Source organism: Branchiostoma belcheri, unplaced genomic scaffold, assembly GCF_001625305.1.
Source record: "Branchiostoma belcheri isolate BF01 breed outbred unplaced genomic scaffold, Haploidv18h27 scaffold74, whole genome shotgun sequence".
Taxonomy (NCBI): domain Eukaryota; kingdom Metazoa; phylum Chordata; class Leptocardii; order Amphioxiformes; family Branchiostomatidae; genus Branchiostoma; species Branchiostoma belcheri.
In genome coordinates, this window is record NW_017804398.1 from 142,637 (window position 1) to 165,372 (window position 22,736).

Consider the following 22,736-nt stretch of genomic DNA (forward strand, 5'->3'; position numbering starts at 1 on the left):
CACAACACCTCACATCAGCTCCACGTCCACAGAACACACATCACCTCCACATAACACACATCACCTCCACAGAACACGCCGTACCACTCCGACCGCGGAATACCAGTATTAATATTTCAACCACAAATTTGAAAACACCGCGAAATAGAACCAACACAAAATTAAATGCATGCACATCGCCAACCTTGGTCCCAAGTCGACTTCTTGGCAGGCGTATTTTATTTCCGCGTTATTCAACAATTTCTTGACGATTATGACGAATTGTTTCCTGATTGCTACCGAGTTCCGATGGTATATTTAGAAGCAAATGTTGCTGAAAACGGAAGCCTTCAGCAAAAATCAACAAGATGAAAAGCCGTGAGGCATGCCCATGAAGACTACTGGAGCTCAGAGATGAGCAGATGTAACATTTTAATCAGGGAATATCAGTAGTTAATCAACTTTGTAGTAGTAGACTGGTTTATTTTTATTTCCAAAAAAATAAAAGCTGTTAGGCAGTTCATTGCTGAATTGTATAGCACAACAATGAAATATGGCTTGAACAGTACCTGAATTTAAGTAAATACACAAAGTATAATTAGCATTGGTACATTGAAAGATAATCTAAATCCAATTCTTGCCTTATCTTCTTGAAATAAAACATTTCAAAAATAATTAAACTATACATCTGAAATAGACGCTAGAATAAGCACAATTTGAATGAGCATGTTTTCTGGATTTCTACCAAGACACTTCTTGAATTGTTGTAAATTTATTTCTTCCATTTCATAATTTAGAACAAAAACACGTTTATAATATATATATTTACTATGATGCAAATCGCCCACGTTCATCAGGTTATTAATAAGGAGCTCCGTTTCAATCGTGAAACGGTAGTTAGCCTTGTCATAACACCACCTAGGCTAGTATCAAAGGACAATGATCAAGTTAGAAATTCGATCTCTGTAACACAGCTGTATGCGGGTATTTGCATAAATCCTACACAAAGTATAGTCTGTCAATAAAGTATTTACAGGATTCAACCTTACATATGTTTGTACTTGAAAATTTATCGGGAATGACTGAATTACAATTCGATGATTAATCGCTGTACGTGTTTTGTATAATTATCGTGTGCGTACATTTCAGCTATTGATTAAGACTGGTCAGTGCAGGCTGGTGACTCTTGGTCAACGTTGACAGTACAGGTGTTGCAGTATTTATCGCCCACCTTTAATGAAGTTTGGAGACCCACAAAGAACAAGTCTCCTCCTACGGTAATCCCGAATTACACAGATCCGAGCCCAGCTAACATGGGGTATTGTAGAGACTTCCTGGCTTAATTGGAAGCGCCTGGCGACAAGTCAAGTGCATGTAATCACTGTGACACAGGACAGAAGTGAGACCAACACGATTGGGAACGCTTGGCTCATGGCCGGATTCTATCCTGGCGGAAGACAAGGAAATCTTCCATCTGCCTTGTGTTAATGCTATCAACAGGTAGGCAAAGCTTACAATAATAAGGGCCAGGCAGGACTAGGTGAAAGCAATCCGTTTTTACAACAAGCGTTCTTGTTGTAGCCGCTAGTCCAGCTATGTTTTGTTAGAGTAGTGTGAGAATGGTGGGAACAGGACAGCCCAACGCACAAATGTTACATGTAACGCGCCCTCTACTGCTGACTCCGCCCGTGACCAGGAGGGGAGAACACAGGAGGCTACTGTTGTAGGCTGCTCCCTCAGGGTTTCCCTGTTTATGTTCCAACTTCTCTAGTTTCACTAGTTCATCTCAAGAGCGGTTAATGGGCGAGCGTGGGCCAAACATCATCAAAACATCCCGCAGACTGTTTCCACTGCCAGGCCGGTTGTGCCCTGATTACTTTTGGCAACTTGTCATAGCGGTGCCTGCAGCGCCGCACCTTGACATACAGTACTAGTACTCTAGCCTCTACCAGGCACCGCGGATCGCTGGAAAATATTAGAAATTGGCCGAAATAAAGGAATGATACCGGGGGAGTTAGCCGGCCAGAGAAACTCCATTTTGCGACCCACGGAGTCGCAAAATGGAGCTTCTCTGGCCCGGTATCATTCCTTCATTTCGGCCAATTTCTACTATTTTCCAGCGATCCGCGGTGCCTGGTAGAGGCTACTAGTACTCATCTCAGCACGGTTATGGTTCTGTTGCCGTCAGGAAATATTTCTCAAGTCAAAACTCTTACACCGCGTCAAGGAATGCGACCATAAACTAGTTCCCGCCTGTTCCATAAACGTTGTGCGATTAAATACTGTTGATGCTTAGAACAGGGCAGGTGGTCTGAAAGACTTCTAGTGTCACCATTCTGACAGTGGTCTACTGTTGTACTCTACAAGTAGAGGTAGGGTTTGTTATGGACGTTTATGCATTTTTTCGGAATTTTTATTTTGTCACCTTTTCTTCGGGTAAACTAAGAAAGGCTGACAAATTATAAAGCCAGACAAAACGCCTAAAACCTCTGCTTGGAGAGTACTCGTGTTGTAGCGCCAGGAGGTTTGTGGATTAGTACTGACGGGGGTTTCCCGACCAGCCCGGCACGCGGTGAACGAATGGAACACGGACAGAACGTTAGCCTGGGTGTCATCCTCCGTAGTTTACCACAGGCTTTCACGTAGTAGCAAGCGAAAAGGGAGAGCGGTAACTACGGAGAATAGTACCCAGGCTAACCAGAATGTTCTCGTGGAGGGGGTGCCCTCAGTGGGGCACCCTAAAGCAGATTTACCGGTGGCATGACAGCAGGCCGAAAAAAAAATGCAAAAAGCACATTTTTTGGCCCAGTGTTATGCAGCCGGAAAATCTGCTCGTAGATTAGGGGGACACCCAACACAGGCGGAGATGAGCCTCCTACTTTTCCCAAACTTCTAAGTATAGCGTGAATAAGACAGCGATATCGATGTAGTGGAAATATTGCCCCAAGGTCACAATATAGACATGAGAGATAACCTCCAGATTTGGCATTCAATGGACGATTAACGAGCACATTAAGTCACCTGCGCTGTTAGCATATAGATATACTGTAAACAATACTGTCATCGCAATACCCAATCCACTTGCAGATGGATTCGTCCATGAAAATGTATAGAGCAAGCTAGTTGAGATATTTAAGATATGTAATGACGAATGCCATCGAGTTGAGTCCCAGCCAGACTTTTTTTTGAATCGCTGGAAAGTTGCCGTAAAAGCCCGTGACGTATGGAAATGAAGGGAGGAGTACTAAAGCACATTATATATGTGTGTGTGTCAGCGCTGGGGTGATCCTGGCCCAACCCACATGGGGGAAAGGCGAGAATTGGGTGGTTACAGCCTTTCAATAACTTGATTATGATTTTATGAACTTGTCAATAAAGATATAATGTAAAGCCTGCCCGCGGTTTTCCTTCCTGCTGTAGTCCGCTGTTTGGATCGAAAGGATCGAAGTCATATGAAAGGAGGGGTCAACTGTTGACTTGACATTAGAGTGGTCTGAAGGTTCATTACTGGGGAGAACGTTTGGACAAGAAGCGCAGGTTAACATTCACAGTTCCGGTCATTTCCGGCCCTACCCAGGCCCAGACCTACTACCTGTGGCACATCGCTAGTTACTACGGTACGTACGACAACGGTTTTACCTTCTTCTCCGGCCTGCCCTGTCGGTGCCGTCCGGACTGCTCTCAAGGTCTGTGGCCATCGGCGTTGTCGCCCCCGACATCCTCCCCAACCTTCTCTGGTACCAGTTCTCCCTGTGTTCGTTTCACTGCCGGTTCAACTGGAAGGCGTCAGCTTAAGTAGTGGTGACAGCACTGGTGCGACTAGACACCGCAGCAAGCCAGTCAGGCAGAGCCGCACTGCACCTCAGCCGAGACCAGAAAAGGTTTTCAGCTATAATTCAATTGTTTCCATTTTGATTGTTCTATTATTTGTCTGCAAACTCCCATTCCACTGTTGTTTGAGACCCGAGCAGCCCGGGTGGGGAGTAGGGGAGTATGCATAGAGGGATCAGGGCTGGCTGGGACGAGTGTGTGGGGACTATGTACAACTGATTTACACCAACTGGAACTCACAATATTGGAACATCTCTCTGGGCAATTCTCCGTATAGAGGGTTGGGATTTCCGAAGAGGGAGGCTGGTAATGTTAGGATGTAGCTGCCTTGTTTTTGCTTTCCCCTGATCTTTCATGTGTTTTTGGAGCAGACACTTCTGATGCGTGGTGTTGTAGCCGAAAGCTAGAATGCCACTGTGCGTGCCTCGTCTCGGCCTATCCTCACGCGAGGAAAATCTCATTCTTTTTCACGTAATTACCCCGAATCCGGTGTTCGCACAAAGCAGTGCGCACATTATTTCACGAGCTCAGAGGAGAGTAAAATGCGAGAAGCGAAGCGAACGAATTGGGACTTTCCGTGTTGGAGGTTATTATTCCTGAGCTCCATAGAGATGTCTCACAGACAAAGTCTTGTGTCAAAGACGGGGGTTACATGTAGATAAAAACACTGAGCATCGACATTGGGAATTGCCCATTTGAAGGTTTTGATTTGATAATTTTATTTTTTTAGATTATTATTGGATCAGAGTCTATGCATTTCCCAATGCACACACAACAGGTACGATAGGAATGACCTGTGCGCACCTAGAATACCGGTTAGCTGGACGAGATTATGGACGAGCTTTTGCCAGTATTTTCTGTCTCGCCATCTGTCCGCTAAAGTCAAGGTTACCCGGTGGTGATGGGAGAATAGATCCCCATCCCTGCCCGACAGAGAAGCCCACGCGCACCATGCACTGACATTTTCATGCAAAACAGAAGCACGACGGTCTGTGTAGATAGAGCAGATGTCCAACCTCTTCGCACATCCGCGGGGCTGTATTTGGCTTAAGTTAACCTTCATTCAAACCTGAAACCCTTGAACAACACGAATTACGCACTCGCACGAGTTTTTTTTCCTCGCCCATTCGGACCTGACCGCAGTTGAAATAGGGAAATTGATGGCTGGCGTACAATGTGGTCGGGAAGGCGGTGACATATGGTGGTGTGGGTGGACCGGCACAACCCCACAATTATCACACCATTAAGCAGGACGAAGACATACTACCGTTCGGTAAATCTCCCCGCCAGTGGCCGACTCCTGTGCACGCGCGCCGCCGGCTCTATTCCGCACTTTGATAAGCCTAGAGTAAACATGGCAATTATTCCTGAAAGGCGCGGATTTACGGAACGATACTACAGGCATCATACAGCCCCATTCTCCTCTATCTGACTGTTTCCGGGCGCGACAAGACCACAATATCTCCTACACTTGTTCCTACAAACCCGATGGTTAATTATGTAGACGCGAGAACTGCAAATTCAGATAAGTAGATGTACGCTGTAACCATTATTTAAACCCTATCTTACCAATTATATTATTGATTGGATAATAAATGTCTGCTTAGCGAGATTACAGACGAAACTTTCTGAAGCCTGCTATCTGTCATATCAGTAACTTTAGTTTGCGTTGCTCAGAGTAACAATCTTTGTTTTCTATATACTTAAACAAAACAGGTGTAGTTTAAGATGAGAGCTCTTATTAATGTATGTTTCCTTCACTATTGTAGTGTTGATGTTGAAATCGTTTGAAACAGAGACGAAATCCAATTTCAACAATCCACACAAAAGGGAAGGTGCTGAATTACATGGTGTCATTAAAGTTGCATTTAATGATAGCAAAGCGCAAGAGATTGGACTGGGACCCAGACTTTCAGTAACATTTACCAAAAGTTTGAAAAGGGAGCGATGCTGTCGTGTGCAAACTTGTTGACGAACAGGTGCAGGTTTTATAGCAGAGAAGAGGAATGCTCCCTGCGTGTGTGTATCAGAGGGTAGCAGGCCGAACCCCCCATTGTTGGATGCCATTGCGGGTGCTCTGTTGTCTGGATCATGCAGGTTTTTGCCTTGGGGCGACAACTTTCTGGTGCTACGGAGAGCTCCGCAAGTTGATAGGAAAGGATTTTGATGGGGGTAAATGTCGGGCTTTTCAAGACTCCGTATTTCGCCTCGAGTCAAATAAGCATGTCATATATTATATTACATTTTCCTTTCTACGCCGAGAAAGTGCATTGTTGCGATAACACGAAAGTCATTGACGGTAATTGCGGAAGACGTTAAAATTTAAAACCTCTGTTTGCGTTTTCCCTTTCCGACTTTCCCAACGGGGATGAGCATGATTCGCTCGACAAGAGCGGGATTTTTCATTGAATGGAAGAAAAATTGTTGGCATTTCCTATGTCAGCGTGGACGACAGAAAGACGGGTCCTTCGAGAAGGATTTTCAAAGCCTCAAAGATTGGAGAATCTCTCCCATGAAGGAACTTCTATTCCCTTGAACTCATTGTTACATTTTGTGGGGGATGATAAGAGAACATGCGTTAGGGAAATGCGCAGAGTGATTAATCCTATCTCATCCTTTCTTGGCTGAAGAACAATTACAGGAGTCAATCTTTCTTAAAAGTTAGGGACTATGGCACGATTTCTATAGAACCTGTATAGAATTTTCACAAAAGTGAGAAAATAGTTTGCCGTGTGGCTTGTGCGCTTGGTACCGCTCGGTGCACATATGGTCCCGGTGCCCGCCGCCGCAGCCTGGCCGGGCGCACCTGGCGCTACAGTCCCGCCATTATGTAACGCGCGGCGTGAGCACTTCAATTACACCAGCATCAGTCCCAACCTTTCACTTAATCACAGACATGGAGGCCACCTTTGTGTACCATGTGTATTTGTGTATATCGGAAACATATTTCTGGGATGGCGAGTGGCTACGGTCCCGTGCCAGTGGCTTTATATGACATGTGTCCTTCTTGTGGGGGTTGTAGGCTTGATCCGTCTGGGGACCCTGTCATAATGAAGACTGCTAGCTTTAACTCCCTACAATACCACTAGAACAGGTGCTTTTCTGGATTGTTCATGGGTGGTAAAGTATTGTACATAGTCTCGTTTTCCAAACCCCTACTAACATGTTCTCTTCTGTCTCACATTACCAACAAAATGACTTGTTTTATGCAGTCAACTTTTCAATACGTAGTCACTAGTTACATTTTAGTACGCGGGTTCTTTATGCTATGTTTTGATGATGATTGAAATTATTACGGATCCTGGAATGACGAATCTTGCCGCGTCACAAATACTGTCCGGGTCTAACTAATGTCGTTTGAAATTTACCGGTCTAAAGTGCACGTCGTCTCGGACATTATGCTGGTTGAAGAATGAAACACTCGCAAGCAAAAATGTGTGCGGGTATTTTTACCAAGACTGTCCCTCTTCTTGAAATATCGTGAAAGTTGAACATGGCAGCATGGCAAAATCCCTTGTTACGAAAATTACTTATTTTCTGTTGAACAGTCTATGGTTTCTGTTCTCCAAGACCATCCTACGGGTTGACAACAGGGTACTCTCCAAGCCGAGGTTAGGTTTGTTTTAGACGTTTTTTGTTTTTGCGTTTTAGGTATTTGGACGGGCTTTCTATCTTGTCAGTTTTCTCTCTGTGTATACTGACTGACCTAAACCCAAACACATGCTGGTGAAATAGAAGGCCCGACAAAACGCCTAAAAACAATCGAAAATGACGTCCAAAAAGCCTAACCTCTGCTTGGAGAGTACCAACAGAGCACCCATCGGGGGAGAGTGGGAATTCTTTATCATGCAATTTAGGACCGTCACATATCGCACAGTCATCATCCAGAGCGAGCACGTAGAGTATTTGACAGCATGCCCCCTCTGATTTCCCGGGCGTTTCGCTTTCTAACCGCTGATCGACCAGCACGCCGGTAGGGTCACCATACCAAACGGTAAACCGGTCTGTTTACGTCCGAGAACTGACATAGACATATCGCTAGCTACCGGCAACAAAAGTCCCTGGAAACATTGTCGGGAAGAAAGATGGGGTAACCCACGTCCGCATGTTCACTCGACACCGTGAAACGTTACAAGAAAGCCATCTCCGCAGTAGCTGACAGAACACAACACTCTCCGAGCACCGTGCTAGCAGTCAGCCGCCGGTGTGCTCCCGGGTCGGCAGCGCCGCCTCTCCAGCTCACTCCCGATGATGCCTCTACACCATCCCGCCTGGTCTCTGCCCGAAGCGCCGGCCGTCGTGATTTGTGGGATCCGCTGCTCAGATATTTGGCCGCCTTCAACAATACATGATCGTCCCCACGGGGGCAGGGCTGGCTAAGTAACAAGGTTAACCTGTTGGAGAAGAGCCGTGGAGGGGACTCTGGTGATCAGATGGATACATACGCATCTTTTCATCGCCAAATGATGAAAAATGACTCGGGCGACCGGCAGCACGAGACGGGGGACTCGGGTAGAATCTAAAAATCCGTGTATCGAACCCGTACCTGCCACAAGCAGTCGCAGTGTATTTTGCTGCAAAGCACACGATTGTAGAGCAGTTGCGTACGAAATCATTCCAAAAACGAACACAGATATGTTGTAGTTTGTTGTAGGAGAGTTGTTGACATGAGATGGTGTAAGGTGTACAAGTAAAATAATCAAATGATTGGCCATTGGAAACATGAACTAGCTGGTGGTGTCCAGAGTTCTGGTGAAAGTTCTTTTCTGGTATAAACGTGTGTGTTTTTCTATTGTCAAAGGAGAAAAAGCACAACAGTCCAGGTGATGACAGAGCGTCACCGACCGTTCTGTGCTGCCGACGTGCGCGGCCATCCTGGAGTTTCTCATGCTGAAGACTGTTGCCATGTCTTGCGCTGAGAAAGCTGTTGTTTTGACAGAAAACATGCAACATCGAAATCCATGGATGAACTACCGATACCCACTTTGGTGAGGTACACCTGGACGTTTTAATGAAAGAAAAAAAAACATGAAAAGGGCATATCTGGAGAAGGCTCAAGGCAGCCGGCGCCCGGCCAAGACGGCACGTTTTCTACCGAGCTCCAGCCCTTCCTTGCTGTCGGTTCGAGGCGGCGAGCCGTTACCATTATGGAAGACCCGGTCAATGGAAGGGAACAGGGGGGCGGCAGGGGTGTGGAGGTGGGTTCCGGGTCAGGGAACTCCGCTACAAATCCATCCATCACACCTATGACCATCCCGAGCCCAGACAGACACAGGGGCGGTGCCGAGGGTTGTCAAGAACAAGCAGAACGTGGTGGGGGCAAATTATGACAGAAACTACACGAACGGAAACAGATTTATCAATATTTCACCTGTTCTCTCCAGGTAGCTACGGGGGGAAGAGGTTGAAGAACACAGAGATGACTTACAATGTCACCGTGTGTCGTGAAAAAAACCCAAAACAAAACAACAACGGGCGATTGAGAAGATTTGGGATGAGCGCCACATATGGATCGAGACCCCTGACTTGACTAAACCAGCCTGGCAAGCAGACACAAAGACTGGACTGTTCCTTCTTTCACGGATATCCTCCGTTCTGCTACGGTTTGCTATCTTAGATTACGCCGGTAATGAAATTTCCCAAACGAAATTTCACGCTATCGCCGGGAGACGCCCGTCCCATCAATTTTAGATCTTCGATCCCGCATCCCCGTAACAACACGTGGGGCACTTCCGTACTATGAACAGGTGTCGGTTCGCGGTCTGGAAAAGACTGCTGTCCCTTGACTAGCAGAAGACACTGGTTCAAAATTGATTTTTATTTCGTATAATTTTAATGCTAAAGAGCGAAGACCCTAACGATGTAGGTATGCTGGCCTTACCGCTACACGCTTGTCACGATAGTGTTCTGTAGGCCTCTACAGACATCGCCTGCTGCGCGCGCCCAGCCCCCCGTCCCAGCTTAGCAGAAGTACGAAGCAAACAGGTTTCCCGAACCCAAACGCGCTCACCGTAAGAGGTTTCGGATTGCCTGATCGAAAATGAAATTTCACGCCACTGCAGATAGTCACCTCCTCTCATCAATTTTAGATTTTCGATCCTGTGGTCTTTGACCAGAGCATGAAATATCCATGCCGTAATTAGCGGCTTCTTCCTGGGTGAGGAGGTTTCGTCCCGCGCCGCGCGGGCACCTGTTGTGTACTGACTGAAGAGTTACAGAAACTTTTTGCTCATGGACAATTCAAACTCTACTACTGGATAAAATACGGAGATTACTTCTGGAAGTTCTGAGTGACATCCATCACTCTTCTTCAGCGTCACTAGAACGTCACTCGAAACTCCCGGCAGTAATCTCTGTTATCCAGTAGTAGAGTTTGACTTGTGTATGAGTATTGTATACCTGGATATCTAACATTCATCAACATTTTTTTTCGCTAGTATTTCTCTCATATGTTTCTGCCAGATAGTCTAATAGTACAAATTGTGAATAAGGCGCTTGTATTGTCTGCTATGATACAGGATTATCTCGTCCCAGTAGGTGTAGTACAGGTTAGGTAGCCCCATGACGGCGGCAGTCGAAGCTGGCTATTGACATTGTAACGTTTCCACAACATCTCTCTGGCTCGCATGGTCAAGACCAAAGTCGTCTCTCGTCGTATTTTGTCCAAACATAGCCCCTCTATTGCCGTTGGGCGTCAACGATAGCGGAAAGAAAGTTTGTGTTCGTTTGACAGGAAGTCTAAATAACAGGGAAGGAGCTGATGATTGCCCTCACCATGATTTCTGCCTCATTCACAGGAGAAAGCACGATAGGAAGGCGTGCGCATCATTTTTCACTCGCAACCATTTGTGGTTGTTGATATTTATTTTGGAATACACCGAGTCAATGTATTTCATACGGAGGCAGTCAGTAGAAAGTAGATTATTTTCTTTCGGAAACAGGCCCCTTAACTGCGGCGAAGGAGTAGAGAGCTAGTTTATTTATTTCACTTGGGAACGTTTAGGGACAATGTTGTGCCGCCTGTGTCGATTGGACACTGATCTCCATCAAGACGCTTTCCAGATACTGCCTATCGCATTACCAGATCGAAAATGAAATTTCACGCCATCTCTGATAGACACCTCTCTCATCAATTTTGAATCTTCGATCTGCGGCGGTCAGACCAAACCCATGCAATATCCATACAGGTAATTAGCCCGGACCCCCGGGGAGTAATGCCGGGATGGAGCGCACAGGGGGAGGCGTCTAGTCGATGATTTCTGCAACCAGTTTTTGCTGATTGTCAAATTTGAGAGAATCATAATGACGAGTCAGCAGACGGCGGCATGGGCTGTTGGTAATGCAGAAAAGAGGCAGATCAAACCAGTAGAAGATCGTCTAGTCTCTACCAGACTCCAGTAGTTTGCTGGAAAATAGTAGAAATGGGGCAAATAGACTAAATAATATGCCATACGAGTTAGTCGGCCCAATGACTGTGTGTTGTAAAGTGTACTCCCATGACCGGCTAACTCCTCTGGAATATTATTCAGTCTATTTGCCCAATGTCTGCTATTTTCCTGCAAACTACTGAAGTCTGGTAGAGACTAGAAGATGCTACGATTGGTGTTGCGTTTATTCAGTGGCAGATACGTCTTTTGTCATCTATTTATTTGCACAAACTCGTGCCCGAAGTATGGAAAGAGGTAAAGAAATGTTTAGTCTATACTATAGATTTATCTAGTCGTTCTCCGTACATTACTGAGGGGTTGACTTTTTTGGGAGGAAGTGGCTGATGAATTGACCGCCACGTCTTGATGTCATTTCTATAAGAGATATCTAATTTCGACCTACAAATATCCATAGATGCTCTTGGTGAGGTTAAGGAAGCTGTTTCGTTGTTGTAAAATTATAAGATGCAATTCTAAAGCCAAAGTGTGAAGACTGCCAATCATCATGTGGCCAGTGACCAGAACTGCATACATGGACATGTTTAAACTTCATACATGTATTTGTACGTATTTGAAATGTAATAAGACATTATTATACACACCATCCAGGCAGTATATGAAAGCGGCTGTCTACAATGATAATATTGGCAATACCAACATGTTAAGTAACCAAGCATAACGACCCAAATCACCAATAACAATACAAATAAGAACTTAGTCATACACCACATAGTAAGATATTCAACGACAAAGTTACCACCGCCACAATAACTCGAAATTTGATATGCAACTATGTCTATGTACACCGTGAAGTAGAACAGTCGGAACATTTTCCCAAATGTTCAAAGGTTGTGGATCACCAGGAGTTTCTATCCTAGATTATCGTTTTACAGCCACTAGTGTCGGCTACTGGGACCAGATCAGATCTCCGTGATAAAAAGGCGATCCCATCATTACATGTGAGCATTTATAGCCAATCAATGTCATACAATACCTCTGTGTACATCCACGTGTTCACCTGTCCCACGAGACTGGAAATGAACGAAAGAACGAATGAATGAATTCTAGTTGAATGAACATATCATCACTTCATGTGCCATGTATGGCGAATTTTCTACGTTATATATGTACATGCAGAAAAGCACTACAAAAAGTATTACCATGTTGTACGGTTTTAGTAACTGGGTAAAGTTTACTCTCCGTGCTTGTGCGTTTACTTTTTTGTGTGTTCTTTTTCAAAAATGACATTTCGGGTGTGATGTAGATGCTGAACCTGAACAGTTAGAAATCCCGTCATATGTGAACCCAACACAAATCGACTGGTGTCTTTACTGACGCCATATCAAGGCCTGGGAAGCTTTCAGTCAAACTTACCTAATCATCTTAGAAGCTGACTTCCGCTATGCCGTGAGTGTTCCTATTGAAACTTGAAACTTTATTTTTCTCAGAACGCGGTGAATCTTGTTTTATTCCTTTAGATAACTCGGGCTGAGTGAACCTAACAAAAAACAGAAACACCAGAGATACAACTGCTTTTGGGGGTTTAATACTCCTGGTCTTCCTGTCCGTCAGTAGTCATATTGTATTTATATTCGAACTCCCAAGGAGAAAACAATCCGTACTGTTTAAAATAGACGGTTACATGGATACTACCTGGTAAACATTGAGGCAGTGGTTTGGGGCAAGTTTGTCTCCCATTTTCTGATATGTTTCCGCCTGCAGAATTCCCCCAACATCAACCATTTTATGATTCCTGGTTCCGAATTGGACACAGATCTGACGGTAAATTTGAACACGTTTCCACAAGTTCAAGACCTGTTCACTGTGTAGAAAATCATATGATATGAAATTAAAACTCTCTTCTATCTTTTCTAGATTTGTGTGCACACTTATATAGCGACACCTCTGTGATCGACACGGGACATGGCCCTGTAACAGAAACTTGCAGTGTGCGGTTATTACGATATGATAGTACGAAAAACATCCGCGAACGACATTATCATGGATATACGTTTGTTTTCATGAGTTGTGTACTGTTGCAAACTGGCCCACTACAGCCACTTTTGATTTTTACTCCCTCGCGTCAAAATCGGCGTTCGACGGGCCTTAAAAAGTGTCCCCTCAGCACCCAGCGTGCTGAGCACCATTGGTTTTCAATTTGCCACATGGCTCAGTAGAGGTGCGCCCCCCTCTCGCCTACTCGTATTAGATATGTTGAAGGATCATGCACACTTGATGGCGGTATCAGCCCACAAAGGTAAACAATACCGATCCGGTGAGCAGATACAGGGAGTGAGGGAGACTGTAATTGAAATAGTACAAAAAGCGGTTGTAGCTGTGGTCCCTCACCAGCTATGCGCTCTGTTCTTCAAGCAAAGCCCCTTAATAATCAAAAGGTGCGTTTGTTCCAGCCAACGACAAAGCCTCCCGACTGTCCAATTAATACGACCTTGTGCGCGGAAACGCAGACCTCGCCGCGCGGCCGTGAAGCCCTCCATTTAGCTGCCGTGTTCAAATTGGACTGACTTATATCTTATTATTTGGCGTTCACTTGGCCGTACTTAATAACTGAAAAGAAAAGTTGGGTCGTGCGGTTGCAATCTAAGTCGATTGAAAAGGCCACTTGTAATCAAGAGGTCGTTATAGAAATAAAACAGCTATATTCGGACGATACCTCGGCTTCTTCTCAAAGCTTTGTGAGAATGGCGAAGGTGGTCTCGTGGGGTCGGCTCGGAGTGAGGAGAAATATCCCAACAATAGCGGCAGAATTGAGTCCCCGAGGGGACCATCCCCAGAGGTTCTCTGCACGTTGTTGCCATTTCCTGAGAGCATTAGGGGGTTATTGCAGCTCAGAAAACGGCAAACGAGCGTGCTAATGGGTGCGCTCTCGACTTTGCGCTCATTAACCAAGAAGCATAAAGTTAAAAGCTTCCATGCCCCAACTTTTACCGGCAGAGTTAGCATGAAGGTACGGTTGAGCGAATGGATCGGTGGGAAATGCCGCTTCGCATGAGCTTTCAGTGTTCTTTCAGCGACGCGAAATTGCATGGGCGGTTTCTCCGAAAAGGAAAGCGCGGAAATAGGGAGGTAATCACAGGTGCGGCCAGGCGCTACTCACGCGAGCGTCTTGTCAGGCCTTCACGTCTTCTCTCCTGTCTATTTGCGTGTTCCATCCTTCCGTGATCATCACACGCGTAGATAAACACGCCGCACGAGGACTCATATTCGGATGAAAATATCTTGTATCTGAGTTCCCCAGTTGGATTTAGATGCTTTGAGTTGAAGAAATAGATTGAAAGTTTCGGATTTGTCCATAATGAAATATAGATCATTGTGATTTATGAAATCATGAGCTAAACAATGTCAATTCGGAGTAAGTGTTATCCTGTTCGAGTAGATATTCGGGCCCGGTCATATTCGTCGCACGATCGCCGTGCGATTGCAAACTGTAGGTATTTGGGGAAAAGTCGTACATCATGTACAAATTCAGTTGTGTTCATACAGAAGAGGGTATCTTAAATCCTTGTAGGAGTTTGGCTGTGGCGGCCTGCTCTACGACATCAAAATCGTAGGGCGGCCTACGACGACTGTGACCGCGCCGTAAAGCACTTCGGGTTTGCTAATATGTTCTGGCAAGGCCGTGTTTACTGCCCTCAAGTCGGACTCTGGCGTCGACCGCTCTCTTCCCCCGCTCCCTGTGCTCTGGGTGAAGCTAGTGCGCCATTCGCGGGCTTGGTGATGCCGCCCAGGGCACCTGTGTCGGCGTGGAAGTCACCTTTCCATTTAGACATGGGTTCTGGGTCGGGCTGGAGCTGACCCCTTCTCTCTCGCACCCTCACTTGGGACAGGCAAGTCGCGCCATTTTTTTTTAAAGCCAGGCTGCTTGACTGACGCCCCCAAAATGTAGCAATCTCGTACTTCACTGGCCATAATTGCCACAGTAATTAGGTGACAAAGTGTCCGAAATGTTGGTTGGTACAGACAGGCTAGTTCTGAATCACCAGGATAACTGGAAGACGAAAAACTGCAGGACGAATTTGAGCTTGACCTTTGACCACCACCTGCAGCGTAATGACCGTTTGAGAGTTACTTAAATGAAGGCGTGTCCTTAGCTATTCACGACATCAACTTTCTTAATGTACCAAAGTACAGTATATATTTGTTTCTCGCTGGACGATAAGAGAACTTGCAATAATTATCTTGGCAAGATGCCATGATGGGCTTGGAGATGTTTGATATCAACTAGTACGCTGCGGGCGCAACTGACCTTATCCGTATTGACAAAGTTCTGAGAGCAAGAACAATATATCTGAACCTGAATCTGTTGTCTGCCAGATTCCAAACTATGGTTGGTACCTTTCTGTCGTATCCAGAATTATGCCTATCTAGTTCATTGCCTGAATTCGAATGGGTTACGGTTAGGATCAGACACGGTTCTGGATAGTCTTCGTGTATCCAAGAACGTATGTTTGCCTCAGGTACGGTTCTGAATACGCTTGGACTATCCAGAACCGTGCCTTTTAAAGCAAGGCTCTGGATACAAGACTCCCTCCGCCGCGATCCGTGAGTTAGGCAGTTTGGCCGGCTGAAGCCGCGCCAGCCTGATGGTACAACCTGCTGTACTGGAGGAGATAAAGCCATCAGCATCGACGGGTTTATATGCGCGGGAGCCTCGCGTCTCGTTGTGATTATCGTTGGTAAGGTTAACCAATAATCACTTCACTAGCCTGTTGTTAGCCTTCTCATCCTCTCAACACCGGTCTAAAGAACCTCGCGTGATCGCAGGACGCCGCTGAAACACCAGGTGAACTACCCAGTGGGATGTACTCCAGCTAGGTATACAATTCGACTAAAGAACATCTTGCCAGGATTGCCATAGCACATAACGTTACAATACCTGAAGAAATCCGCAACATTGACGTGTATGAAAATTTAGTAGATCGGCAAATAAAATCGATATTTCACGATCGTTAATTGAAACACTCCAGTCATATATGTATCGGCTTTACCAAAGTTGAAGGTGTCCATGCAATGGTGTTTGTTTTTTTACTATGAGCTGGAACCTTACGGCGTCAAAGTGAAAATTGACTTTCAAAAGCATATCATCTAATAGAAAAACATATACATTTAAGTAACTTGAATTGTAGTAAAACCAATGTATCCTTCTGTTTTCTCTGATGTAGATACCAAAAAGTTGAAAGGTGCCGGTGAAATAATATCTGATGTTCTCATGTCACATCCACAGCCATCAGTATGGTTTATCAGCCGAGTTGATAAACTCCCCCTGATTATCGTCGACAATGTCTCCACTAATTTTGGCTTTTATCTGCGGTAATGTCTCACTTGGGTTTGTAACCTGCTGAATGAGAGATGGCAGCGCTTCAGTGATTGGATCAGGTCTCGGTACGCGTGTGTGACCTTGGTCCGGAGGGGGACAGGAACTTGGCACCGAGGTTGACTTTGACTGTAGGAAGATGTGGTTCTGTTGTAGTTTCCCAGTGTCAGACATGTCTCCGAGATAGCAAACCTCCAGGTACCTGCATGTAACCGGGCACAACAGCGCCAACAAGGCGCGGTGCCGCTGCTACATTCGTCCAAGGATTCAGTTGATACCGCGAAATCGTCAGACAGGCTGTGACAGACCCAGCCGCGTATCTTAGTCAGGCTTTACCGTAACAAGATAAATTTTGCAGGACACATGCCCCCAGAATGCCCTCAGTTTGCGTTCGTACGACGATCGTGCGACGTATCTGTGGCTCTTTGCGATCTGTGATGGGATGAGACTGCACATCTGCTTAGAAACCAAGTCCATATTTCTACCATGCAATCATCCTTTCACCAGGACATGCATTTTTTCCGTCAAATAAAGTTTCCCGAAATAAAACATTTTTTTTTCATGTTGATTAAGAATTGCGTTGCTGTGCGCGCCGGCGAGAAGGTGTAAGGCGCAGCACCTGAGCAGCTAACTGGCTGCGGGTTTACTCTCCGTGCAGAGGTTAGGCTTCGGTTTGTTTCGGACGTCTTTTCACGCGTTTTAGTACACACAAAGAAACGCTGACAAAAAAGAAAGACCGACAAAAACGCACTAAACAAGCCTAACCGTTGCTCAGAGAGTATGCGGGTTGTCCTGGGTTCTGAGGGCGGCGGCACCGGACGTGTGTGGGGGAGGGGCGCTCGGGTGCACGCGTGCAGGGCTACTGCATGAGAGATGTCACGGGTCTGCAACCAACGATTGGTGGTGAAATTTTAACTGACTTAACTTATATTCTAGTTTTACAGAATAAAGCAGCAAACTTTTTTCGCGATCGATGGATGATTTACGAAATAATTTTTGGGACGTCTACAACATGATTACGGTATTTACGTGTTGTTATTGTTTTTGTTTACAATCACGAATACAGAATCAACAACCAAGAATCTTAGGAGAAAAATCTATATACTGATTCCATATGAACTCCGAGAATTTTCATTAAAGTTGTTTTTTTTTCCTTCAACTGCGTGCATGATTTCTGCTTACAGTGTTTGCTTCGGCGTTCAATTGTGGTTACAGCGGCCGCTCACGCGCCTGTACCTGTACTCCTGTTCGACTGGCTTGTTCTCGACAGCGAAAGTTCCGTGCGGTGATTAATAGTCATTGCTCATATCCGAATCTGGCGTCCTGCTGCTGCCCCGTGCTTTCCCCTTTGTGCTGCTGAGTCCAGGCTCAACGCCGTTCCCCCATTGTTGGCAGGGTAAACTCACGCCCAACCCAGGAGTAGCTGAGCGGCACGGTGCCCATGTGTGTTTCTAGTAGCAGCTGCCAGCACAGTGATACATACGCGATGTCAAACGGCCGATGTGAGGCGTAATAGAGACATGGCCACACTTGGCCGCACAGCCGCTCCAATATCGCGCGCCGCGGCCGCGGGAGCGCCCAACAATTAAAGAAAACATCATAATGCCACGATTATGAAGATTGTAATGTTGTTGTAATGTAATTGCGCGCAATTGATCCGCTCGCGCATCCAATTCTGCCTCCCCATAATAAAGTTGCTGAACAGCAAAATCATATCGACGCCCGGGCCGGGGTTACTTGATGGATGGGTCGAGCCGAAACGGGTCGCCGCAGGAGGAATACAAATGCTCGCGGCTTCCACTCAACATTTCCCCGGGAGCGACCGCTGGCTGATACGCCCGCGAGGGGAGCTAGGATCGGCCGCTTCCAAAGAGGTATTTAGCCGATTATAAGGAGGCCGAGCTTGGCACACTCGTCAGGTCAAGAGCAAATGTAGCGATATTTGATTTCAGAAGCCACGTGGGACGGACGGGTTCAACGCCACCGTATGAAAGACCACTCGCTTTACTCCCAGTATTTACTTCACGTGGCTGCTCTTGTCTCAGTCCTTGGTACTGAAGCAACTTCCCCCGCTGTACGGTACCGCCATCTGCTGCTGCAACTAATCTAAACCCAGGTCGCGCCGTTTTCTACTTAGATATGAATTTAATATCACAGCAGCGTTCAATATGTACACATAGTAGATCAGGCACCAGCTAACATTGCCAATCGTCCTGGTCTTTCACCCAGAAACGTCATCAGAAGCAATTTCTGGCACGGGCAGCGGGCTTTAATAGAGTAATCATATTTTGCTGAATCTTGATCAGGTAATGCATGCCTTACGGATGCCCCGTGTCTACCTGCTGACAAAAGGATTCCGTATCTCTTCCTAGAAGGAAACTTTGCCGATAACTACGAAATCCTTCCAGACTTACTGGGGCCGAGGCCGTTCGCCCGCCGCTGTTGTCTGCTCCACCGGACCCACCTCATTTGTAGCGCCCGCCCCACGCACCCCTTCGCTCCCCTAGTCATATTTTTTCCATTTCTCCATCTCGTTAAACCCTATTAGATTACCGTAGATGAGTCTTTGGGAGTGAGGTGATATATTTCTATCATTAAGATATCCAAATTAAGGGACCCAATTTTCGTCAGATGGTAAAATCGATACAAGTCGGTTACCTTAATCGCCAAGAGTATTGTTATCCACATCACAAATAGGAAAACCTGGCCGATCTATGCTGATGTAGATAATAGATAACTTTTAGATAACATTTATAATAATGAATAATACACCTGTACGGGTGATATTTTGCCGACCTCTGAGCGACTAGAGCATAAAATCAGGGGGAAAAGAAAGAGATAAAAAGTTGCGTACCTGAGTGTTGATAAAGCGGTGTCGCCACTTGTGTTGGGTGACAGTAAGTGGAATGGGACAATTGCTGAGGTGGAGATGTAGGGATGTGAGCCGGTTTGTTCTGTCTGTTGTACAGGGGTGCCTGATCACACGCAGTGGGGAAAGACCAGTCTGTACTACCACTCTGCGCTGACGGGCCCACAGACCTGTGACAATGGTAAGTGCCAACTTCGTGGCTTAACTTCGTGCACGACGAGGAATATATGCAGCAGTATCCCCCTCAGTAATTGCATTAGTTTTCCCGGACCACCTTACCTACCTCTCACCTGCCGTGTGACTGCTCAGTTGTGTTTTGAAATGTTACCTTTAGGCCACGCCGGCTGCAGTTTCCTTCCTTCCCCCACAGACTAGTGGCTCCCGCGCGCTCACACAGGTGAAAAACGGCCAGCAGGCCGATAACCACAACATCCGCATAGGTACATCAATTAAATGAAAGTTAGGGATCAATTGAAGTCCATCTTGGGGGCAATGAGGACTGCACGGAGGATGGCAAGCCAACACAGCGGTAATGTCTTGTAATCACCTTTACTACCTTGTCAACTTTCCGACGATGTAATGTGGCAGAAATCAGTTCAGTCTGTAAAACGGACGGGGTAAAATGTATAATCAAGTCATTTCTGGGCTGCAATTGCCGAAGCCAGGATGAATCGCCGAGGCTTCCCCCCGCCAGTGGCGCACTGCGGTTCTACTAAATTGCCCAACGTATTGCCGCGGAATATTGCTTATATCCGAGAGCAAGGCCGCGCCATACATCACACACTTATCACTATCGTTCGAGATCTATAAATGATGACTTTATTATATGCGTTCATATTGAGAACGTTCCTCACTTCCCGGCCAGCGGTCGACAGATGAATTTTGACTTGGCCGGGCTGGCCGGGTAGGGTTTAGAGTGAGCCAAACAATGGGCTGCACGGGACCGGGAGCGCCTTTTCTACACGCCGGAAACACGCCACTCAATCGGGTAATGAATAGTGGAGTGGGTCGTGCGCCTGTCACTCCAAGTTACAAATACACCATCGTTTACTTTGGTCATTTCTCCATCATTGTTGACTTTTGTTTAGCTGGACGTAATTATTTTTAATTCCTATTTTATTTGCAGTGATCGCCAAACATGTTGCGTTTGAAGTTTTCTAAAAAAAAGTTGCAAGGGATTATTTTATGTCCAACCCTGCGATGACACGGCCCTTTCGTTTTTGACAGGTGAACTGGAAATGAGATCTAAAACAGTTTTTTGTCAGTTTCCTTAAATACCTCGCCCGAAAGTAGAAGATTTGGTTGCTTTCAGGGTGTTGATTTGGATAGCCTTTTGTTTCTCTGTGCCCTTCGCAAAATCGTCTGGAATGAAGGATACGTTAACTGGAGGCTGCGGACGGGAGACGTCGTAAAAGAAGTTCTAATCTTAAGTAGGATGGATGTGTGAAGTAGAGAAGTTCGCTTTGAGCCGCAGTGCCCTAAATTTCGAGTCCGTTTGGTGAGCAGATGGTCACATCATAAGGAGCTTATTGAATTATGATTATTCATACGTGGTGCCCGCGTCGGTGCGTTACGAGCGTTTGAGTGCGCACACAAGCGCGACAGGCGAAAGGTGCTGCCCCTTGTATTGGTCTCTTAAGTCTCCAGTGTTGGAGTGACCGCTCGCCACCTAGAACACGTAACAGCCATTGGGGATGGTGCTTAGACTCCCGCCCGCCGCGTGCTCTACCCACCCTGCATCAATGTCTGCCAGCCATTGATCGAAGTAAATTGAAAAATCCCTCGAAAATCCGATGCGTACCACCTGCCATGTTTTATGAGATTGGCGAGCCTTACCTTTGCCTATTGTCAATTTCGGCCGTCAACAAAATTGAGGCATTCCTTCAAACTCCCATGTTGTATATTTGACTGTCCATATAACAAGCTGTGAAAAACCTTGATCGTATTTCTTTCAATATGTAAAGGAAGAAATAAATGAGCGTTACAATTTCTGTTTTTTTTTCCTAAAAAATGATCTCAGTATTCCTAGTTTCCATTCTCGTAGCCTTCTAAGAATTACTCCCACCGATATCGAGTTACCTTTTTACATATTTTTTTTCACAATGCGAATTATGATTCATCATGAATTGGTTTATGCTATTGGTATGCCTGTAATGATTAAGCGTCGGGTAGCCTTTAATTTCCACCACTGATGCCCCTGTCATACTTTAATTATGCAACTTCGTTAATGTTAATCCGTCGCCGTCTGCCAATTTTTGGCGAAACTTCCGCGTGTCTTTGCTTGTTATTTATGCAGTTTTTAAATGATTGTGGTGAGGTGATATCCTTATGATTTTTGTGGACAGCTGTGTGCGTGCAATATCAGAATACAATTCGTCCACACTCGCCACATGTCAGCTCAAACATTTGCTCCCTGAACTGCTGGAACTGAAAGCCGTGATTAGTGATTATGAGAAATATTTCTTGTTGTTCTTCCTTCCCTTGCAAAACTTCCACATTGACCAGGAGCTCATAGCTAGAGGGATTAGAAGTCAGGACGGATAATTGGTTTTGAGAAATACAGTGGACCTGTTCCCATACATGTAGCTTCTTTGTAATTCTGTTGTAATTTTTCTTGTTTTACCGCGCAGGTGGAATGGCACTAGAGAGGAGGAAAGACCTCTGAAGAAGCAAGGGCGGCGCTCTTGTCGTGTGTCTCGAACAGTTTTATTTATTCGGTTTATTGAACAATGTCGTTCCCTCTTTCGGCGGGGTATCTGAATGTTGGCACCCGCGGGATGGCAGAAGGCGCGGGTGTAAATAATTCATCGCAGATTGATTTATTCATTCCATACATAACGACGTCCCGCCACAAACGACTCCCCTTTCAATCTCCCCCTGTCCACATCACACAGCTCCGATCATTTCACTTCACCAGCCAAAAAACTGACCTTTCTTTTTCTCTCACCAAAAATTGGCCCATGTCGGCAATTTTTGTATCTTTTTTTGCTGCTCTTGTGCGCCCTAACAGCGGTAATGACTGTCCCCTTGCGAGGACCTATGTGATGTTGACAACCAAAAACAGTGTTTGACGTGTAACGCTCCATTATCACACTAGTGCGCCGTATACACGAACACATAAGCTGTACTCTCACACTCACACAGTACATTCGATATTGTTGTAACGCAGTTGTAAATTGACTTGTAAAATTTTCCAGAATTTGACATTAAATTGGTAAATTCGCTTGGATACGTATTTTGATACACGCATTTTTCTTACCCTCTTTATTTTGCGCAAGAATTTGGCCTTTGGTAA

The 22,736-nt window shown here is 45.7% G+C and overlaps 1 protein-coding gene across 2 annotated transcripts in view; it reads left to right on the forward strand.

Moving 5' to 3' along the window:
- LOC109485301 (transcription factor COE3-like) overlaps nt 1–22,736 on the forward strand; it is a 119,785-nt gene that overhangs the window by 36,832 nt on the left and 60,217 nt on the right. For both annotated transcript variants that reach the window (XM_019788830.1, XM_019788828.1), the window contains one exon: nt 19,542–19,622. In XM_019788830.1, the coding sequence (XP_019644389.1) occupies nt 19,620–19,622 (3 nt within the window). In that variant the 5' untranslated portion in view covers nt 19,542–19,619. The remainder of the gene's footprint in view (nt 1–19,541; nt 19,623–22,736) is intronic.